This window comes from Poeciliopsis prolifica, unplaced genomic scaffold (genome assembly GCF_027474105.1).
Source record: "Poeciliopsis prolifica strain line A6 unplaced genomic scaffold, Auburn_PproV2 SCAFFOLD012, whole genome shotgun sequence".
Classification (NCBI taxonomy): Eukaryota; Metazoa; Chordata; class Actinopteri; order Cyprinodontiformes; family Poeciliidae; genus Poeciliopsis; species Poeciliopsis prolifica.
This window is the reverse complement of record NW_026562387.1, coordinates 7,245,598-7,267,500: the sequence shown is the minus strand read 5'-3', so window position 1 is coordinate 7,267,500 and position 21,903 is coordinate 7,245,598. Positions and strand designations below refer to the sequence as shown.

The 21,903-nt window shown below is 40.5% G+C and overlaps 1 protein-coding gene across 3 annotated transcripts in view; it reads right to left on the bottom strand.

Moving 5' to 3' along the window:
• zfhx4 (zinc finger homeobox 4) overlaps positions 1–21,903 on the bottom strand; it is an 85,299-nt gene that overhangs the window by 4,260 nt on the left and 59,136 nt on the right. For 2 of the 3 annotated variants that reach the window (XM_055037202.1, XM_055037204.1), the window contains exons 7-12: positions 15,464–15,562; positions 7,832–7,971; positions 6,675–6,875; positions 6,138–6,258; positions 593–5,995; positions 1–113 (exon numbers count right to left, since the gene is read on the bottom strand). The exon at positions 1–113 is cut by the window's left edge and continues 4,260 nt beyond it. In XM_055037202.1, coding sequence (XP_054893177.1) covers positions 1–113; positions 593–5,995; positions 6,138–6,258; positions 6,675–6,875; positions 7,832–7,971; positions 15,464–15,562 — 6,077 coding nt within the window. The remainder of the gene's footprint in view (positions 114–592; positions 5,996–6,137; positions 6,259–6,674; positions 6,876–7,831; positions 7,972–15,463; positions 15,563–21,903) is intronic. The other variant, XM_055037203.1, reaches the window with a different exon arrangement.

Here is a 21,903-nt window from a genome sequence, read left to right as displayed (position 1 = left end):
AGGAGGAGGAGTCTGCAGAAGAGTCTTGGTTGGGGTAGTGCTGAGAGACATGGCAGGAGAGGGAGTGGCTGGTGTAGGAAACCCAAGCATGCCAGCACCTGGAGACGCTAAAGCTGAAATACAGTGGTATATAAATATGGAAATATTCAACAATTCAATATTCAACCCCAAATCACTTTGGAAATTTGATGTTATAAGATAAAGATCCTGTCACTGGCTGAGTCTTTTAATCTCTTGTTACGATTTTGTTATGGATCAAAACTGTCACATGCGCTTTTTAATAATTTAAAGATTTCTAAATATTATAATCTAAATATACCAAACCTAAAATAGGGGCAACACAAAGTGATATAGATAATTTGCTGTAAGAAAAATCTTTACCAAAAAGCAGTTCAGCTTTGCTGCTAACTTAATGCATGCACTCCCTATCACCATTCTTGAATTTAAAATAGCTTTAAAAAGTAAAAAGTTTTGACAAACATATCTGTGATACAGAATAACCAGTTATATAGAACAATAAAATAGTGCAGGATAAAGTTCAGTTCATAAAGCTTCTAGTCAGTTTCTTTCACTGTTTGTCATAGTAACTCACCAGGTGTGTTGGGAGGGAAAACTGGAAGTGATGATGGCCCATTTACTCCAGGAAGTAAGACTGGTGGAAGGCCAGACAATCCTGGGTAACCAGAAGGTAGGCTGAGGCCATGAAGTGCATTATTGTTTTCTGCTGAAGTTTGTTGCTGTGGGCTAGGTAGGCTGAGTCCATCCCCAGCTTTCTTCATACGGTCCAGCTCCTGCTGGGCCATCAGCTGACGGACAGTGGTCGGTGCTAGGTAGTCCTTTTCTCTATCCACCTGGTTTCCTAGAGTTTCTTGCACTTTTGTGATGTGCTGTTTGGAGAAAATGTGGTCTCTCACAGACATCCGGGCTGTGTACTTTACACCACACAGTGTACACTCAGTCCTGGGCCCCTCTGGTGAACCCTGACTTATCATAAATGGCTTGCCAATATTAATCTTAAACTTCTTCTCTTTAGCACGGGCATTCTGGAACCAAACCTGGACAACACGTTTGGGAAGTCCAATTTCATTGCCCAGCATTTCACACTCCTGCATTGTAGGAGTGCGATAGTCACTAAAACATGCTTTGAGTACTTTCAGTTGCAAGTTACTCATCTGGGTCCTGAAACGTTTGTGACCTGGTCGATCTCCAGTATTGTTGACTTTTCCAGATTTGCTGAAAGGGTTACCTGCCCCAAATGGACTGGGAGAACTGGGGTCAGCAAGGCTGGACGATTCACTTCTGTCATTATTATCATCCATTTCGTCGTCTCTGGAGCTAAAGTAGGAGTCACAGTCTTTTCCAGAGAAGCTGAGGGCAGGGCTCACCATGCTGAATTGAAACCTTTCATTACTCGCATCAGAATTTAGCAACAGGCCCTTTTTACTGTCGTTCATCTTGTCTCCTCCATTAGCAGTTAGGCTCTCAACCTCGTTGTTGTTACACTCATCTCCAGTTGTGACATCACTAATGGCTGTATTAATTGATGATGTCTCATCGAAGTCCATCTTACTGAGATCATAAGATGAAGCTTCTGCTGAATTATTATTAGGCCCTTCAGTTTCATCACAGTTTTCAGCTTTTAAGGATGAAGGGCTTAAGAAGTTTTTTACTTGAGCCTCAGATGGTTTGACTGGAGTTGAGGATGCAGTTGGCAACTCATAGTCATTTGGCTCTGTCTTGTTGGGCAGCTGTGGGTAGTCAAAGAAATTATACTTATTTGGGCTTTCACCTCTTTCGTTGTCTTGATTCATCATTGGGCTTGGTGGCAAGCTAAATCCTGCTTGTTTAGCCTCATGCCAATGTCTTGATCTTATGTGGCTATCTAAAGCAGATTTAGCCTTAAAGAGAGCTCTGCAAAAGGGACATTTCTTATGGGACTGTGAGGGCCCTATAGCCCTAAACTGACCCTTTCTCTCTCTTGCACGAGTGTTTTGGAACCAGACTTGCACAACTCTCTTCTTCAAGCCAACTTCTCGTGCAATGTGGTCCAACATCTTCCTTGTTGGATTAGAGTCAAGTAGATATTTGTCATAAAGGATTTCCAATTGTTCTGGTGTAATGGTGGTCCTCAAACGTTTATCTCTATGTTGCTCTTCACTACTGTTTCCACCATCTTTATCATTAGCATTTTCCTCTTTGTCATCCAGTTTTCTCTTCATTGACCCAGAGCTTACAGCTGTAGCCATACTTGAGCTACTTTGGGATGGCATTTGGGAGAGCCCCCCAGATAACAGTTGGCTAGCCATTAGGGGGTTGTTTGGATCAAATATCATATACGGCATATCGATGGGTCTTTCAAGAAACTGAGAATGGAGAAATTGGTTCTGGGCTGCCAGAAAATGCATGTGCTGGTGCTCTTGCCACAGCTCTACTGTAGGAAAGGCAATCTTACACTGGTCACACTGGTACTGAAGCATCTGGTGGGGGATACTGTTTGTGAGTGAGGAAAGCGCAAGCGAAAGTGGACTTGACGGTACTGTTGCTGCTTGTGGCTGAGAATGGGGTCTTGACAACTGTGGCTGGGGAGCTTTTTGGGGGGGTGGTTGAGGGGTGCAAGCCTTAGATGGTCTTGGTTCTGGTAGTGATTTTATCACTGGTGAAGAGGGGATCTCAGATTGTTTCAGTTCTGTTTCAGGGAAGATATCTGGCTTTGGTGATGCTTTCCCCAAGGGACCACGAGGTGAGGCCATCACAGGTGAGCTTGAGCCTGAACTGGTAGCAGTCCCAGACTGGGATGGTTTGGGTAGCTCTAATGGTGTCAGATTTGTCTTGAATAGAGGTGGTTCAAGATTATCTGTGTATTCCTCACTGATGTTGTCCTCATTCCCCTCTTCATCTTCATCTTTGTAGCACAACTTTTTCTGGTGAGTAATAAGATCAAAGATGCGGGGAAATACAATATTGCATTTCTTGCACTGGTACTGCATGTTGCTGGTTCTAATGTATCTCTCATTGGTGAGCTCTTTTTTCTCATTGTCCTTTGAATCTGCCTGATTTTCATAACTCTTCCGAGCCTTTTGGCGGGCATTTTGGAACCACACCACAATGACTCGTGTTGGCAGGTTGAGTACTGTGGAGAGCTGCTCAATCTCATCATCCTTTGGATATGCATTAGTGTCAAAAAAGTCTTGTAGCACCCTCAGTTGATAATCAGTGAATCTGGTCCTAGAGGACCTCTTGTTAATGGCTGAGTCAGTTCTGTAGTACTCATGTGCACTGACTTGGGGCTCCATTCTTATATCTTCTAATGTAGTAATTGGAGGAATATTGAAGTTGTAGGGAGAGTCTTTACTCCTCTGTCTTTCTTTGAACAAAGTGTTACGGAACCAGTGCTTTATGACTTTTTGTGGCAAGCCAGACTTCTCTGACATTTCTTGAATTTGTTCTTCATTAGGGGAATTATTTATATCAAAGTTTGCACGGAGTATCTTAAGCTGATCATCAGTTATGCGAGTGCGTGGTCGCTTGAACTGAGACTGACGGAGGAAGTTTGGATCAAGACCCAACTGCTGCTGGCAGAGCTGTGTAAGGTCTGTGGAGAGGGAGTCCATACTGGGCAGCTGTAAAGCCAGCTGTGGAGGGAGACCTGGGTGCTGGACAGACTGCATCATCAAAGGTGGGAAAAGTGGTAAATCTAAGGGAACAGGGAGCTGCACTTGGGGGGGTGCAGGTGGGGCAGTGGGCTGTGGAGGAGGAGGTGGCGGTGGTGGCTGGGCTGGCTGGGTCTGAAGAGTAGTTTGATGTGTAGGTGGATGAGGAACAGGAACTGGTGATGGTACAGGTGTTTGAGGTTTGGTCATCGATGTTGACGGGGGCTGAGGAGTTTGTACTGGGGTAGGAGCAGTTGGTGGTGGAGGAGGAGGAGGAGGAGGAGGAGGAGGTGGAGGCGGAGGCGTTTCAGGCGATGCAGGGTTTATTGGATACAGTTTGTCATAGGCCTCTCTGTACTGCTGAGCAAACTTTTCAAGCTCAACATATGGGAAAAAGTGACTGTGCACATGTTCTTGGTGACTTTTGAGAATCAGCATATTTGAGAATAGTTTTCCGCACATGCCACACTCCAGCTTATCAGTGCTGAAGTCTATTTGTTCGATGCCTTCTTTGCTTTTCTTTTGATTTCTTTGTCTGTTTTCATTATATTGGATGACCAACTCGAATCCAAAGTTTTCTAATAAAGCTTTGGCTGCATTGCCCCTTGCTCCTGACACAATCCGTGGAGGAGGAATCAACGGCTCTGGGAACTTTGACTTTTTAGGATCCTTATTTTCTTTCACTCCATCACTCACTCCATCTCCTGTATTTTCCATTTTAGTTCTGCTTTCCTGTTTATCTAAGTGGTCTTCAGCCTCTGCAGACATGTGTATGTCTGAAACTGATATAGAGTTAGGCTCCAGTTTGGATTTGTTATTCTGCAACTGTTGGCTTTTCTGATGTTGAATTTGGGATTGCATTTGAGAAGCCTGATGCTGTTGTTGAGCCTGTTGCTGAGCTTGAGCCTGCTGCAACTGATGCTGCTGTTGCATCTGCTGTTTCAGGTCTTCTAGGAATGACCCTGTCAGGCCAGGCATTCCAAAAGCTGCTGCTGAGTGTAAAGCAAGTTCTGGGTTTAGATTGAATTCAGCTCCTGGTATGTAAAAGGGGAACAGGAATTGAGGCTGTTGAAATTGGAGCAAAGCTTCTGGAGTCATTGGGAAATGAGGGAAGAATGCTGGGTTGAGAAACTGAGGCTGAAAGAAGGCTGCCTGTTGCTGGAGTTCATGCTGAAGCTGCAGCTGCAGTTGGGCTGAAGACTGTGCTGACTGGTGGCTGCTTGCCTGTGCTGAAACATGATCAGTAGTTGGTGTTGTCTTTGTGTTGCTGCTGTTGTTGGTTTCTTTGGGTTCAACTGCATTTTCTTTGTTAGAAGAAGGAGTCCCACTTCTAGCACTGTCAGAGTTGCTAGTGTTCCCTTGTGCGCTTGGACCTGGACTTTTTGCAGGGGTAGGGCCACTGCTGCCAGTAACACCACTGCTGCCCATGTCCGTTTTGGCTGTTCTTGCTTTGGTCTGGTGGAGCACTGACCTCATATGAATTTCGAGAGTTGAACTTTGGCTGTAGGCAACGTTGCAAATACTGCATTTGAATGGTTTGTTGTCAATGCTGTTGGATGCCTCTTGTGGCACAGGACTTGATGCCTCTTGAAGAACCTTTTTCAGTTTATGTAGATGGGAAACTGAGTTGTAGTGGACCAGTAAGATGTTCTTCTGGGTAAAGGACTCTTTACATACGGTGCACTTATAAGGTCGAGAGGGGTCTAAGAATTTCTCCATTGTAAAGTTGGGGCCTTTTCTAAATGGTAGAGTCCGTTTTGGTTCTGCTCCCATGTCATCAAGCAGAGAGCTGCTGTCACTTCCAGTAGGACTGGGTTTATCCTCTTGGTCCATTTCATCATCTTTGTCCAACTCATGGTCAAAGGCTTGAGCTTCTTCCAAGGCCCTGGCTTCACTCTCAGTAATGTCACCATTCAGTGGCAGATTTCCTATTAACTGCTGCACCTCAGCCTCACTCAGTTCAGGGTGTCCATTTTCCAAATGCTTTCTGAGGGCTAGGAATGTCCTGAAGCTACGCTGGCAGAGGCTGCACATAGTGGCTGCTCTGATAGCGTGGTACTGAGAATGTATCTGAAGCTTCTGCATTGTCTTGAAGGCCAAGCTGCAGTGGTTGCAACGGTATTTATAGACATGGCGATCAGAAACAGAAAGTTGCTGTTGTTGCTGTTGAAGTCTTTGGAGCTCACTGAGATGGTCTTGTAGGTTATCAGGAGACTTGCTATCATGTCCTAATCCCGTGGTTCTTTTCCAGTCTGGGGCCTCTGAAGCCTCTTTAGGAGGCTTGAGTTCTTGTTGCTCTAATTCATTCTTGTCTTGACTGGTTTGGTCCTCCTTTGAGGTGTTTCCTACAAAATGCAACAACAATTTGAAGTTATTCACAGACTTTTATTATAACATTATGGATTTTCTTAATTTATTTCATAATAATTTAATAGAGTATGACATCAGTTGTAATAGTTTAAAAAAACATAACCGTACTCTGCTCACCTTTAAGCGAACCTGATCCATCAGTAAGAGAAGTTGGGGAACTGGTTAACGATGGTGTTTTCCCTTGTCCAGTCTGGGGATGCATGGCATTATTTGGTGTGGATGTATCAGGTCCAACAACCTATCAAGTTAATGAAATGAAATCAATTACTACAACTGTATAAAACATATGTATACAAAATAAACTGCATAAAAATCCATACATAATCCAAATGTACAAAAAAATCCCTGACATAACGCATTTACTGTAAATTCTTATCTTTAGTAAACATTCTTGAACTGGGACAATGTGATTTTGGACATTGTGTAAACAAAAACACTGAAATCATGTGTTTGCATCTCTTTATAAATTAAAAAGATGCAAAAAAGGAAAATAAGTCTTTACGAAAATATCCTATCATAAACTGAAAATTAAAACTAAAAGCTACACACGTATAACTGTCCTTTATTGACATTTTAAATACAAAATCCATCTAATCACATGTACTGACAAGTACATGCATAGAAATTTCATTCATCATAATCAACTTTGCGTACCGTTAGAATGAGCTTCTCCACACAGTCAGGAGCCACACTGTGAAGGTGTGTGAGATGCAGCTGCAAGTGAATTTTGTTGCTTAGGACATCCTGACACAGTGGGCAGCGGATTACAGGCTGCATGGAATGTTGGGACATCACATGGAGCTGCATACGGTTGGCATCTTTACTGCTGTAGTTGCAATAAGGGCACTGTTGAACCTGAAAAACAAAAAAAGCATGATCACGTTCCCTTTGGATCTCAACTCAAAACCGATCTAGATTTTCAAAAACATTAGCAAAATTAAATTGAGTTAGTTTTTGTGTTATTTATTAAATTTTGTCTCATCTCATCCATAATTTTCACCTCTGCTTTAAATTCAAAAGCCCACCATAAACACAGAAAAAATGTAGATCAACCATATTTCATGTAATTCACTTAGGAATCTAGGGCAAGTCATGCAATTTTATTTGAAGAAAACATGATTGGCCATAATTTCTACTCAGAAGATTAGAGATGATAAAGGTGTGTACTCTCCTGAGCTATGTCCTGCCCTCATTAGATGGAGTACTCTTAGCATAGCTACGTCTCTATCACCTGTTTTAATAGAATCCATTTCTGAAATGAGTACATCCTCCCTCCTTGCAGGACCCAGAACCAGACGGGCTAATACTTCATAATCTAATTTAAAAACACATATAATTTAAAGAGATGCAAAAAAGGAAAAAGAAGCAGAGAGGGATGCATGCCTAAGGCTAGTGCTGGTATTCCACTTAAGAACACAAAAGCTAGCCTATTGTGCTTGATGTTAAAAAGCTCTGTCAGGAAGGGAATGCAGGGTTAGGTTTAACCCTTTGAATGAAAGCTGGCGCCAGCAATTGCCAAATGCTTGGCGTTGCATTTTTGCTTCTTACAGTTAAGTATTTTCCCATTAGCTCATCCCACAGTGACAGTGAAGGTTAGATTTCATTAGGGCTTATGAACCTGCCTCATTAGCTATTAGGTTTCTGTACATGCACTGACAAATTCCTTCAAGTATTTTCTATATGAGACTATAGTTTAACTTGAAAACAGGTTCACCACCAGCCTGTGAAAACTTTACATTTCAATAATCAACTTTAAGTTGCTAGGAAATGCACCCCAACACTTTGCGGTGTTCTTTTAATTTTCTGCACACCTTTACCTGGTCGCTGGCTGACGTCTTCCCCTCTGCAGACTTCGGCCTTTTGGGTGGACTTTCGATTTGACGATCTGCCAGGAGGGAATGTTTACCCATAGCATTCAGTCCGGATACCTCTTTGGACATAGCATTAGGTCCTAAAGGCAGAAAAAAATAATCAGTTACTACTTTATGTCTATGAAGTCAAACAGGTGTTTGACCCATACATGTCATTCTATAGCATGCATTGGGTCAAAGGGAGCAAAATTCTTCTACACTCGAATGGGCATAAGGTATTTTAATTGGGGGGTCAATATCATGTTTTATTCTTTTACCATACTTAGGGAATAACCCACCTGGGTAATAAAAGAAAACAATGCTCTGTTCAAAAGCTAGACATTTGATTCCAAATGTCAAATAATTATTAGTAGGTACAAGGCTTCAGCTGAAGCCATTTCTAACATTCTGAAGAGCGGAGATAACTGGATCTTCATCTGTATAGATGAAACTTCTGCACAGCATGACACAGAATTAAAACAATGTGATTATTGTGTCATTGTACCAACATTTGAATGACACTAATTCAGCAGCTGTAATGCATACATTCACTACATACGCCATTGCAGAGTTGTTGTGCTTTACAATAATTTTGTGCTTTTGCAGTGTGGCTCAGGTGCTGCCACAAGATCACATGTGTAGGAATATGATGCGGGAGTGTTATTTACTCAAGACAGCATATCTTACGCCACTGAAATGCAAGGCAAACATATACCAACAAGAATATAAATCTAAGCTGGAACATGGAATCCATCACAATAAAAGAGAAAATCTTGCAATATTACTCTAAATACAGTATATAGCATAAGGCTAGCAAATATTTATTTTAGTAAAAATGCTGACACTCTGAAATGCTGAAGCTGTCTCATCTTAGAAATCGATCAAATGTTTATTGATTTACAAGTAATATTGTGAATACAAGCACGTGTTTCTAATTAATATTCAGTGGGGCATAGGTGATGATTCAAAAAATGATTTGACTCTAAAACAACATTAGCATGGGCGCAAGCACAAATTGTATAATTCATATTCATATACAGTGACATGGTGCAGCCCTGAGGACATGTAAAATGGGAAAAAACCCAGTCAGGCTCATTATCACAGCACGACATACATTAAATGTTATGGTAATATTATACACTTCATTAGTTCATATACATTTCCCCGACTGCCTCAACAACTCCTGTGTCTGTACGAGATGCAAAATTTTCAGGGCTCGGTCACGGCTGGTGGTACAGTAGCAGTGTGTGTGTGTGCATGTAAGTGTGTGTGCGAGAGACGTAAACAGCAGGGCTCAGTGTTGAGAGATCAGCCTCTGGTTGTATTTAGTAAATGCTGCAGCCACTGATAAATCTTTCATTAGCCTCATCCTAAGATACAAGCCGTGCAGGCCCTGCTATACTCTGCCACTGCAATTTACCCAATCTGCTCGACACAAAGACACACCAACAGCAACTCTCCCTCCCTCATTCCCTCCCTTTTACTTGCTTTCTTCCTCCCCCTCTCCCTAAGCTATCCCCCTCCGCCCCCGGCCCCCTCTTTCGCGTCCCCTCCCTCGTCTGGTCACTCAAGGCAATATGTGAGCCTCACTCTTGCGAATCAACGCTTCACGCTAGATGCACAAATGGAAAAAAGGGGAAATCAAAGCACTGATACATGGAAGGGGGGGTGGAAAAAAAAAACATTTTGTATTTCATATTATTCTGTGGCTCGTGTTTGTATTGGACGCATATCAATTCCTTTGGCCCGTTCATGCATTTTAATTCTGTTGCATTAAGTAGGCGTTCCACTTATTTTATTTGTAATCCCCTATATCTGGAGCCTGAAATATTGGCCTGTCAAGGAAAGTGACAAGAGAGAAAGAGGGAAAGAGGGCTAGAAGAAAAAAAAAGAAGGAAAGGGGGAGGCTGAGAGGGGGGGACACAAGGGCACAATGTGAATTTCCAAGAACATCCGAGAATTGCTCTGCAGCTCAGAAGACCGAGGTAATTTTGTCTTCAACTGCTTGTGATGGTCCCTGCATGTATGCGTACACATGCATATATATTTATATGTGTGTATTTATCTGCCTCTCGTCAGGACTCTGACACGCCATTGGTCAGACTGGCCCGGGTTAGAAGCGGCAGTTGCATCACCTGACCTTACCAAAGTCTGCATCCCCGCCTCCCACATTTATTATAACCATTTCTAATTTCAACTTTCAATTTTTGGCCCCGTCTTCCAGTCAATTTGCAACTAAATTACATCCAGGAGAAAGGAGATGAGGCGATTGTCGGACGAGAGCCTGCGAATACATTTACAATGTGGCTCGGGAAAAGAGGCTCGCACATCACCATTGATTACTGTCATGCTGAATGTAAATGTATGTTTGTGTAATGTCTGCAGTTGTTTTTTTTTTTTTTTTTTTTTCCTTTGGATGTGCAACATAAAATTTCGTCCTCCAGCTATATGCATCTTTGACCTAGAGCTTTCAATGGTGAAGAAAACAGATTTTTGCGGCATCGGAGTGAATTTAAACTGCAGAATAAGTCCAAGGATGTAGTTGCCTATAAAATAGTGTCTGTAACAATCATAGAATTGCTAAATCTTCCACAAAAAAGCGAAACCATCGCCTTTTGGTTAATGGCACTCTTCTTTGTCTGCAAACCACAGTTAATGACTGTTCATCCCCCCCCCCTCTTCCGTCTCCTCCTGTCCAACCTTCCGTTCATCCCTTCACCAAATGAAGTGGACGGGCAAAATAAACCCCACACTCAAATCCCTGCCCCAAACAACTGCGAGCCCTCCCCATCCCCTTTCTTCCACCAGTGACAAATGTCTGCACAGAGCAGGACCTTGCTTGATTAGATAAATCAAAAAGTGATTTATGACACTCAAGCCCCTTTTGCATTGCTGGGGAAAAGAGTGGAACACACAACACCCATCTTTATTTGCAACTGTCAAAGGTGTTTAAAGAGCTGAATGTAAACACACATACACACACTTGCAAAAAATGCATGGTTGACATTGAAACAGAAAAGTATATATATGCCCACTATATATATATATATATATATATATATATATATATATATATATATATATATATATATATAGACATAAACACAAAACAGCATCATAATGCTTTTAGTCTGAACCCAACTCAAATTATATTTTACGCAGGCATGTAGTAAACCCTTGCATGTTTCCTAATATGAAAATCTGCCACACATTTTCTTGTTATTCTAAAACTTTTCGATTTTATCTACCAAAGCATAGAAAATGCAACGTTGATTCCATGTATGTCTTTCTCCATTATGAAAATAACACACACACACACACACACACACACACACAAAAAAAAAACCCCTCACAAACATGGAGTAAAGGGGGCTGGGTGGCATGGATTTAGTATTCAATTTAGCTGTTCTGATCCCTGGCAGACTGGCTAGCGTTACAGAGCAGTAAATCTAGGAGGGAGAGCCGGCCAAAGCGGGCCGGGGAGGGCCGACTAGCATGATTTACTGGCCTACTGCTCTGGGGTTACGCATTAGGCTGACCTCCGGTCACCTGATAACATTACAGCAACACACTCTGAACCTCAAACTCCCACCGAAGCACTCAGCAGGCCCAGGTCTAGCCGGAGGGAAGTACACAAAGAGATAGACTCGGAAAGGAGCAAAATGGAAAGGGGCAAAAATGTAGAAGGAGAAAGAGAGAGAGAGAGAGAGATGGGAAATAAAAAAGAAAGGCTATTAAACAGCAGCTGTCTTTTATAGTTTGTGTTTTTTTAATGACTAGCCTCCCTTTTTCTCTCCATCTCCGCATCTAATGAGATATAAATATGGCCAAGGTCTTGTCACACTTGACAAACTGTATGAGACATTCAACAAGCTGTCATTACAAAGAAAAGACACATAGGAACTGCTGCAGGCCTGCAATTAAACATGCTAATTTTCTTAATATATTTTAATCTCATCAGAAAAGCAGCACATCGCTGCTCTCAAGTTTGGCAAATTTGCAAGATGTATGCACATACAAATCCCTGATAATATTCAGAATATGACCGAGGAATTATGAAGCATTTTGCCAAAGATTTTGTTTCCCCCCATTTCACCTTCACAATATTAGTACATAACATTTGACTGCAGGAACAATGAGTACTTTCTTTCCTAATCTGAATCCGTTAAGAGATGTCTAATTTCTTAGGCTGTCTGACAGGTTCATTTCTATGCTAGAGCCTTTGTTTGGGTGGTTATTTATAAGAAGTGGGCCCCTGAGCGATGGCAGTGACATGTGCCATCTACACACACAGCACAAAGCTATCTGGAAGTAATCCAGATGAAGAGCATTTGCATGAAAATTGTAACAGGAATAATATTTAATGTGAACTTACATTATATATATATATATATATATATATATATATATATATATATATATATATATATATATATATATATATATATGATTATGATTATTGTTCTATCTTTTTTTCTGCTCTGAAAAGAGCACATCACCTCCTCTGTCGTGGAGGTGAAGTGCACACACTGCTCCCCTGGTCACACCCCCAATTGAAATGAGGCATGCGTTGGTTATATTTATATATATGAAGGTATGCAAAGGTTTTTAGATTTTATTTTGTTGATTTTTCATTCTAGCAGCCCTTCTTTTTTTAGTTACTGTGCACTGTCCGTCAGCTAGTGTAAAGAAGGCTACTACATGTTTCTCTATTTTGGAAAGAAGACCAATATGGCTGTTTGACTATGCAGTGGATTGAGCCTATTAGTGATTCGGTATTCATAGATTTACCCATTTGCGGATTTTTCTGTGGACAGTGACTTTTATTCTGTGAAGTTATTTGCACAATAATAATTTCTTCAAAATATTCTATGTTTTCAAGCAGCTAGTCAACTATCTTTTAGCTCTATCATATACAGTCTTCCTTATCAAAAGATAAGGTGACTGTAGATTCTGTGGAAGTACCGTGCACAGTGCTAGTTAATACACATTATGGTGTATTTGGTGTTGAAGTATTAAAATAAGATAATAAAAGCTGTTTTAGAAAGGGTCTTCACACATTTCATCTATTCATGGGTGGTTTGTGGTCCCTAACCCAAGCAAGTATTGGTCAGTCGCTGTATTTCTGTTGCGAAAGACAAGCACGGTTCTAATTTTGGAAAAGAAACCAGTCATTACGGTTACACTGGAGCTGCACAATACTGGGAGAAGAAGATAGTGCAATATTATTTTGCATAATGGTTATGTTACCAATTGCTGTTAAATCCAGAATTTTTCCAATTATGTGACATTATCTCTTCACTCTCTCTGAGCTCCAGCGTCTTAATTACCAAGCTTGAGATCAGCTGTGGACAATAAAAGTTCATGCAAGTGATCAAACATATAATTACAAAGCAGAGCTCGTATGCATGTCACCAAATATGACGTCCAAACATTCATTTCTGTCTGAGATTTTGGACTCCTCAATTTTGTGAAAACAATTACAATTTAATATATTGTGCATCTCTAAGTGGCTGTTGTCATGGTTTTCCTTCAAAAACCCCCAAAACAAAACAAAACCAAAAAAAAACCTCAAGGGATTTTCCGGTAAAATAATAGGTAAATAAAAAAAATTAAAAAAGAAAAGAAGAAGAAATAAAATTATTTAAAAATAATGTCCCTAAAGCAGCTGGCTACCATAGCAGTCAGCCCAATTAACCAGCTATTGTTTGCTTGTTATCTTACCAGAGTTACTTTCTATGGATCAGAACAACAGAAAAAAAATGTAATAGTGGGCATATACTACATTTAATTAATAACTTCATTTTTATTGATAAATAAAAAGAAATAAACTATGAATAAATGATACAGATGACTGCAATAGTCCTTTTTTTAATTCTAGATTTTTGTGTAAGTACAGTCATATCATGTTTTTACTTAAGGTTATCATTCCATGATAACCTTGTGCCGACCCTTGACTAATCAAAACACTTTGAGCTGGCCTTAAATTTGAATCTGATCAAAAAGATGTTTGCTTGGGGTTTGGGGGGGAATACAAGATTTAATGCTGACACCCAATGGGCATTGCTTTTTCTATGACTCGACTTTCTCAAACCGCTGTTAATCCAAATACAAAATAAAACACAAGCACTATTATATTTGGCTTGGCTGACAAACTAAGATCTGGCCCCCAAGGCATTTCTTGTAAGCAGTTATTCACAAAAAATACAATTGGCATACATTCCTACTTGTAAAACAGACCTCACTATGCTCAAACAGCATGCAAGGACACGTGCATACAGAACGAAAGCATGCCGATGAACAGGGGGGGATATGGACATTGTGTTGCTTTGCTGTTTTGCATGTCTTCAGGGCTGTTAAATGACACTCTGGGTGAAATGCAGCAGCAAATGCATGGCTGGTGGTTCCCCACCGGTCGGTCAAACAGGCCTGTCAGAATGATAGAGCTAAAAGATAGATGACTAGCTAAACTAATAGGCCCCAGCCTCACTCAGCTCTCCTTCTGCCTCATTGAGCCTCACATTATGGAGCTAGGTATGGCACGGTAGGAAGAGAAGGTGAGAAGGGAGCTTCAGATGGATAGAGGGTGGGAGCTAGTAGGTTCGTGTGTGTCTGTGAGTCGGGCGGGTAAGATTAGAAAAAATGAGAGACATTTGTAAGGGGAGGAAAAATGAGAACCCTATGCAATGAGAAAAGGAAAAAAAAAATAAAAAAAAAGGTTTTCAGAGATCCCATGCAATATTCATCCACAGCCATGGATTTCCATCTCATACATAAGAGCAGATGAATTCTTATTTGAACAAATCAAACCAAACAAAGCCGGGACTATCCTGACCGCAACCCTGAACCTTACCCAAAACAACACAAACGCCAAGACTGTGGCCTCTTCCGGCTCACAATGTTTCTATTTCAGCAAATGAACAAAAAGCTTCCTCCTCCTCTTCTTCTTTTTTTTTCTTTTTTTTTTTTCTATCTTGTGCTTTTTTTCTGACAGTGGTATTACTGGTGATAGGGTCACAGATTGGACAACAATTAAGTTATGGATTGAAAAAGGGGGAAAAATAGAGAAAGAAAAATGCAAGGGGGGGAGAGGGTGCTGGGGAAAAAAACTAATTTAAGGGTTGCAGGGATGCAGAGCAATATTAGAAAAACATATACACAACCCCCATCTAATCCTGCGCTTATGAAAAATTAATATGTCATCGGAGAGGGCACAAGAACGAGAAAAGATTAATGCAAGGCGCTTATAAATTACAAGCACGCAAACTGATTTGATTAAAAAATAATCTAGGGCCTGGACACTGCCTGGTAATATCCACAACACTCAACTTTTCCCTCTCTCTTTCTCTTCATTTTTCTCTCTTCTTATACCCCTCCCTCTCTCTCTCTCTCTCTTTCCTTTCCTCCTCATCTGTCAGATGGAAGCGATTAAAACAGGTCATGGTGGCTTGTAAGCAGCGATCACATGTTACGCACAAACTCAAATGTTATTTAAGTGAAGGCTATATAGATGAAGAGTGGTTTGTGCCTTGGTTAATGGGTGTTTTTTATGTCAAATTAAGTTTTTGTGTTGCTTCTCGTGTGCAGACTTACGGTCGGGTCTTTTGCTTTCCGTCAAATCTCGGTCAGTCAGGTTGAGTCCAGGCCGGGAGGAGGATCGAAGAGGTCTCTCACTTTCCTCTGCAGCCTCTTCTGAAAACACAGACATAATTCATTACCCATCATTCTCTCTTAAAACAGTGATGGAAATTGTGCAGCTACATAATAGTAGCTGCACAATTGTTGTTGTTGTTGCAAATACTGCTTCTTGTTCATCTACAGCTAATTTCTAGTAACCTTTTTTATTTGTCATTTTTTTACATATGCTCCACAGTGGATGGTTTACCATATAATCAAATAAAACAGCTGCCAGAAGAGAGTTTTTACTGACTAAAGCCCTGCAAAGCCACTTCTAGTAAGTAAAACACAATCTATCCACGGCCTGCAAGCAAGGAAGGTGTCTGACATTTACAAATGTCTTCACGGAAAACTATTTCAAATGCATTTTATTGTAATGAATGTTTCAAAATAATTTAATCCCAAATACAGCTGTGTTCTTTTGTTGATATAAAGTAGTTTTTTTTTTTTTAAATCTTTTTACTTTTTGGGGGGAAGGAAGAGACTTCAAATATGTCAACTTTTACAATAGTTTACATTGAAATATTTTATTGGACAAGTTGAATTCATACAGGTTTTAAAACCAACTATTTAAAAAAATGCAGTACTTGGTCATAGCTACTAAAACTATATTATAAAATTGATATTTTGACTCAGTTCAATTTCCTACGGTGAATCATACACTTACGCCTCAGTACTTGGTACTGCTTTGTTCAGTCCTACAGCTTACTTTATTTGTATGCATCTTAAGAAAACGAAAACATAAAAAAGGCTTGTGAAAAAGAGAAAGTAAATCTTGATTAATTATATTGTATTACCAGTATGCTGACAAAAACTTTCTTCATATAGTTGTTCCAATTTAACAGACGTTAGACATAAAAATGTTCAAATTGGAGCACATTGATAAATAGTCCTAACAATTTTAACACATTTAGGACATATTTATTTCCTTAGGATACTATGTCTTACTATAACTGAGATTTTTTTGTTTTAAAATAAATATATACTATATTTCATTTTTTGTTTTACTTTTGGTTGTTAAGAAGTTGTGAAATGATAGACACACATTGATGTGAATCAATTACATAGAAAAGTAGATGATAGCAAAATTTTAAATTGGGAATTATTTTTATTTCTGCTTATTTTATTTTCTTTGTCACATATAAAAAATAATTTAAAAGAATATAGTAGAATAGAAATAAAAATAAACAGCATGTTCTGAGCTATTGCACATGGAAAATAACTGAGGAAATTCATATTCTTATATACAATATACATATAGATTTATTTATTTTTTATTTTTTGCATACTCATAGAGAGATTCACACACACAAACACACACATGCAGCTCTGTACTATTAGCAGATTAGCCTGCCCATCTCTGTGAGTTCAGCCCCTTGTTTGATAATTCTGTGTATCTGCAGTGTTCTGCCAGTGGATTAAAGTGCGCACATGTGTGTTTGTGTATGCGTATGAGTGTGTATGTGTGTATACGTGTCGCCAGCACAAGCTAACACTAATCCTAGCCGAGCCCCAGCGCTCCCTTTCATCCAGCCATCATTTGTCTCCGGCTGGGCTGATGTCACTTTGTAATGAATTTTGAGCAGTCTGAGAGAGGCCAGATAACCAGACACACACTCACTCACACATGTGCACACACGCAGGCCTACATATACATATATATATATATATATATATATATATATATATATATATATATATATATATATATATATATATATATATATATATATATACTCTTCCATCTCAGGAGTAGAACACACTAGTCCAAAATCGAAATCAAAGTGAAACCCTTGCAAACAGACATCAAATCTTTCACACATACACTATTGTGTTAACCCACACATATATACACACACACAAAAACCGTTAAAAATTTCATGTCTTTTAAATGGGGTGAGGTAGAGGGAGAGAGGCAGGGAGAGAGGGGGGTCTCCCTCACCACAAACCTCTCACTCTGCCAGAGTATTAAACTGTTATATGTCTGTGTGCATGAGTGTGTTTCAAAAAAAAAAAAAAAAAAACAAAAAAAAAGCTGTGCTCATCAATCCTGCGGAGCCTTAATAACCATATTTTATGAAAAGCAAACACACACACTGCACTTACACAAAGTAATATGCACAAAAGTCAAGCAATGGGTGCACTGAGGTCAGCTTGCATTTGCATACAATCACTTTTGGCCATTGTATGATGGCAAAACAGGGTCTCCAAACCCCTCCTAAGAAACATGATATGATTAACCCTTTCACATAACACATGGTGCAAACACACAAACAGAGACTAAGCACTGGCGCCATTGCTTTGAGCAGCAACACATTAAGAGGACATTATATACAGCATGAAATTTTCATGGCAGATGCTGGCATGTGATTGTTGGGGAAATTTGCTGCAGTGTTTGTGTGTGTGTGTTGCAGTCATTGTTATATTTCTGCATTAATCCATGTGTGTGCTGTGCACGTTTATCACTTATGTACACACACAGTCTGTCTGTGAGTGCACGTGTGTACGTGTGTGTTTGGGACAGCACTCTGCTCCTGATGTTTTATTAATACATCGGTGACAACGGAGATGAAATATCTCCTGTCAGCTGGCAGAGCCCGGGCTGCAGAAATTGCAATTTTCACTGCTGGTGCTGCTGCAGCGTCCATCTTGTATTTTAATTCACCTCACCTTCACATATAAAGGAGGAGAGGAAGAATGCTCGGTAAATTTGTGTGTGTGTAAGTGGGTGGAACTGTTGTACGTACGTACTGCTTGAACGTCATTTGTGACTGTTTTATTTTTTCTGCATACTTGACTTGCCAGGAGTGGATCTATTGAGCATCATGTTTTGTACAATTTTGAAAAAAATAAGTAAATAAAACCAGAAAAAAAGGTGAAAGTGAACTTCATTTGCTATTACATGCTGTAATAGCAGCACGTAATGTAAATATACATAGGCCTTGTTAATTTGCGTTAATTGTTGGTATCTTTCAGAAAAATCTTTAAAATCCTAATAAAAACAGTAAATATTCATAAACTGTAATTTTTTTGTAAAATCTCAACATTAAATCCTATTTGATGTTGTAAAAAATAAACTTTATTCGACATCACATTTAAAAGAAAGACGTAGCATTTTTAAATGGTTCTATGAAGTTGACAGATAAACTATTTGTTTTCTTTCTACATGAAGACAAAGGAAATAACCAACACAGAGGTCAAAAGGAAGTCTGTCTGAGATAATACTACTATTAAAACACCTTTTCAACCAACCTCTAGGGGGCAGTATACCTGTAGCTAGAAAAGAGGAATAGAATCATAAAAATGAACAAAAAGCGATGAAGAAGGAACAGGAGTGGTGAGGAAAACCGTATAAAAGAAAAAAGACCGGGCCATCATCTGGGCCCAATCAACCTTTTTTTTTTTTTGCTTCTTTCTCCTCATACTTGGTGATATCTGCGGTGTGTCTGTGTGGATCCAGGGAATGTGCTTCCACACTGAGGACATTCCCAGACAAGCTCTCTCCATACATCAGCCCAACGTCTGCCCTCTGACTGACCCTGACAGTTACGTACCGCATTTGTGCGTAAACCCGTGTGTGCTTGTCCCTGCCCGTGCGTGTGTTTTGGTTTGTTAGTGTGCGTGTGAAATTGATCAAGCGAGAGAGAGAGAGAGATAGCAAAGGAAAGAGAGACAGTGACTGCATGTGTTTGAATGTGAGATGTCATGTGCAAGTGCGTACATGTCTTATGTGTGTGTGTGTGTGTGTGTGTGTGTGTGTGTGCGGGTGTGTGTGTGTGTGTGTGTGTGTGTGTGTGTGTGGGTGTGTGTGTGTGTGTGTGCGTGTGTGTGTGTGTTTGAAGGAGACAGGGGAACTCTTAACCATCAACTTAATCGCTACCAGAGGACAGAGCAAAACTTTCGCAGTCACCTTCCTCTGCCTCACTGCACAAGCACACAGACACATACAGAGTGAAAGAGAGAACAGTCCAGGCTGTGGATGTGGAGGGGGTGTGATTTTGGCAGCCTGGTGGGACTATCTTTGATGTGGGTCAGTCGGAACATTAAAGCTGGCCGGTGGGCTTGAGTTAACCACAGACCCTGGGTTTGATTACCTTGCAACTGACACAAGCCTATATTTAACTATTAAAGAGGAAGAATAACTAAGTGACTCTTGATCATAGTTAAAGTTGAAACAGTCTGGTCTAAAATCTAACCATTAATTGGAGGTCAGTGTGGAAACATTGGAAGGGTGCTTGACATGAAATCTAAACTATATCCTTTTACTTTTTCACAAAAGGGAGATCCTTACTCTAACGCCAAAGACAACATAGAGCTTTACACAGACAGGTCTCGGAGAACGATGAACAATATATTAAATGAGATGTTTGGAAAGTGAAAAACGGAGCGATAGACATATGGGAGATGGAACCAATGAAGAATGTATTTAAAAGTGTCAGCACTCTCTCCGTACATGTGTGCGTATGTGTGAGCGAGCGTGCCCTCTAGCTATATAATGACCTGCTCTGAGACCACTCGCTCCCCCTTCCGTCTGCCCCTAAGGGCCCATAACCGCCATGCTGGGTCATTATGTGCCCGGTGGAGGACTCAGTCATACAAGCACTCAAACTGCAGAGAGATGCCACGCCAGGAAGCTGGACGTTTGGACGCTCCAAAATGGCTGATTTTCTTAGCTCAGCCACCTCTGATTTGCTTCCTCGGGGCTAGGATGGGGCTCATTAAAGGGATAAAGGAGGGGGAAATAATTCTCTCTCAACGTTTTGTTTATTTTAAACCAGAGACTCCATAAAAATTGAGCATCAACTGAAGCTGTAATTGGAGAAAAGCAGCAATAAATACACAGTATTCTACGGTATAGTTCAGACAACAGCTTTTATTTATTTATTTTTTTAATCTGTGTGTACATTTTAATAAAGACTAGATCCACTGTGTCCAGTGTATCTGTGGTAGTAATACAGCCATAATGTTTTGGGCTGCACCCCTGACTGCCATGTCTCCTTGAGTTAGGCCTGATGTTGATGCTGATTCCTTTCTACAACTCTGGTCATGTCCCCTGTGAGACTATTTGTGCATATGTGTGCGTGAGAGAGCAGGAAGGGGCCCTGTGATGTCACATTCCTGCGCCGCGCGCGTGGCTCTAGTTTGGCCTCTAGGTTTTAAGGGGAAAGCTTTGAAACATTACACCATCCCACACAGTCATAGGCTTTCATACATATACACACAGACACACATACTCACACACACACACGCAGTCAAGGGCCAGTGGTAATTCTGCCAGAGTAATAACCTTACAGACTTACTGATCTCCCTCCCTCTTGTTCTCTCACCCTCAAATCTTTATTTACCCTACTCTCCCTCTGTATCCCCCTCCTCCCTTTTCCCCTTATTCCCCTTGTACCTTTCCCCCGAATTTCAGCGCATTTAACAAGCATTTAGATCTTAACCAGATGTTGTTAATGTAGCATGTCTAAAATACTAAACATCAACCTAGCGGAGAGGGTCTACAGCTCCTGCACAGGGCCTGGGAAAAACTCACTCACTCGCCGCACACGCTTTTCACACACACCTAACCAACGAAGCCCCCATGCATACGGCACACATTTGCTCCCACGCTGCTTTCGCCCGTATTTTATGCACAAGCATCCGCAGCTCGCATCCTAACATGTAAACACGGCAGTGCGAGCAAGCGCACGTGTTTCCACCCACGCGCAGCCATTTGTTGGGTGAAAAACACACAAGAACTTAGAACACCAACGACAAAGAAAGGAAAGAAAAAAAAAAAACAGAAAATGTTTCAGGGACACTGTGAAAGCAAGACAATAGGATTGTCACATTTAATTCGCTCCTGGTGCGAATGTCAATAAGTTGAACCAAAAGAATGGGCAGGGAAAAAAAAAAGAAAAGATTTTTGTGTTCAAAATGTGCTTGTATCAGCAGCTCCAAATTTGCTTTGTTGTTGTCAATTACAACTTCCTGGGACACTTCTTGTGTTTTCATTTTCCTCATATTGCCCGCTCTGCTGTCTTGCAGGCAACTAACAAAACACCTATTACTCCTAAAAAAGGAGAAAAAAGGAAATCATATGAATAAACATAGCCAGGATTAAAGGCTTGTGTGTCTTGCTTGCTGTGCAGAAAGAAACTGTTGTTTTGCGTAAAGAGGGATTTCATTTTCAGAGCTGTGGGCACTGTGTGTGTGTGTGTGTGTGTGTGTGTGCGTGTGTGTGTTGGCATAGTAATGTTAATGATTCCTTAATGGCAAATACAAAAGGTTTTTACAAAACAAAATATGACTTCAAAAGGTACAATGATGCACCAACACCTGGCTTTATACAATAGAGGAGCAGGCCTACTGGG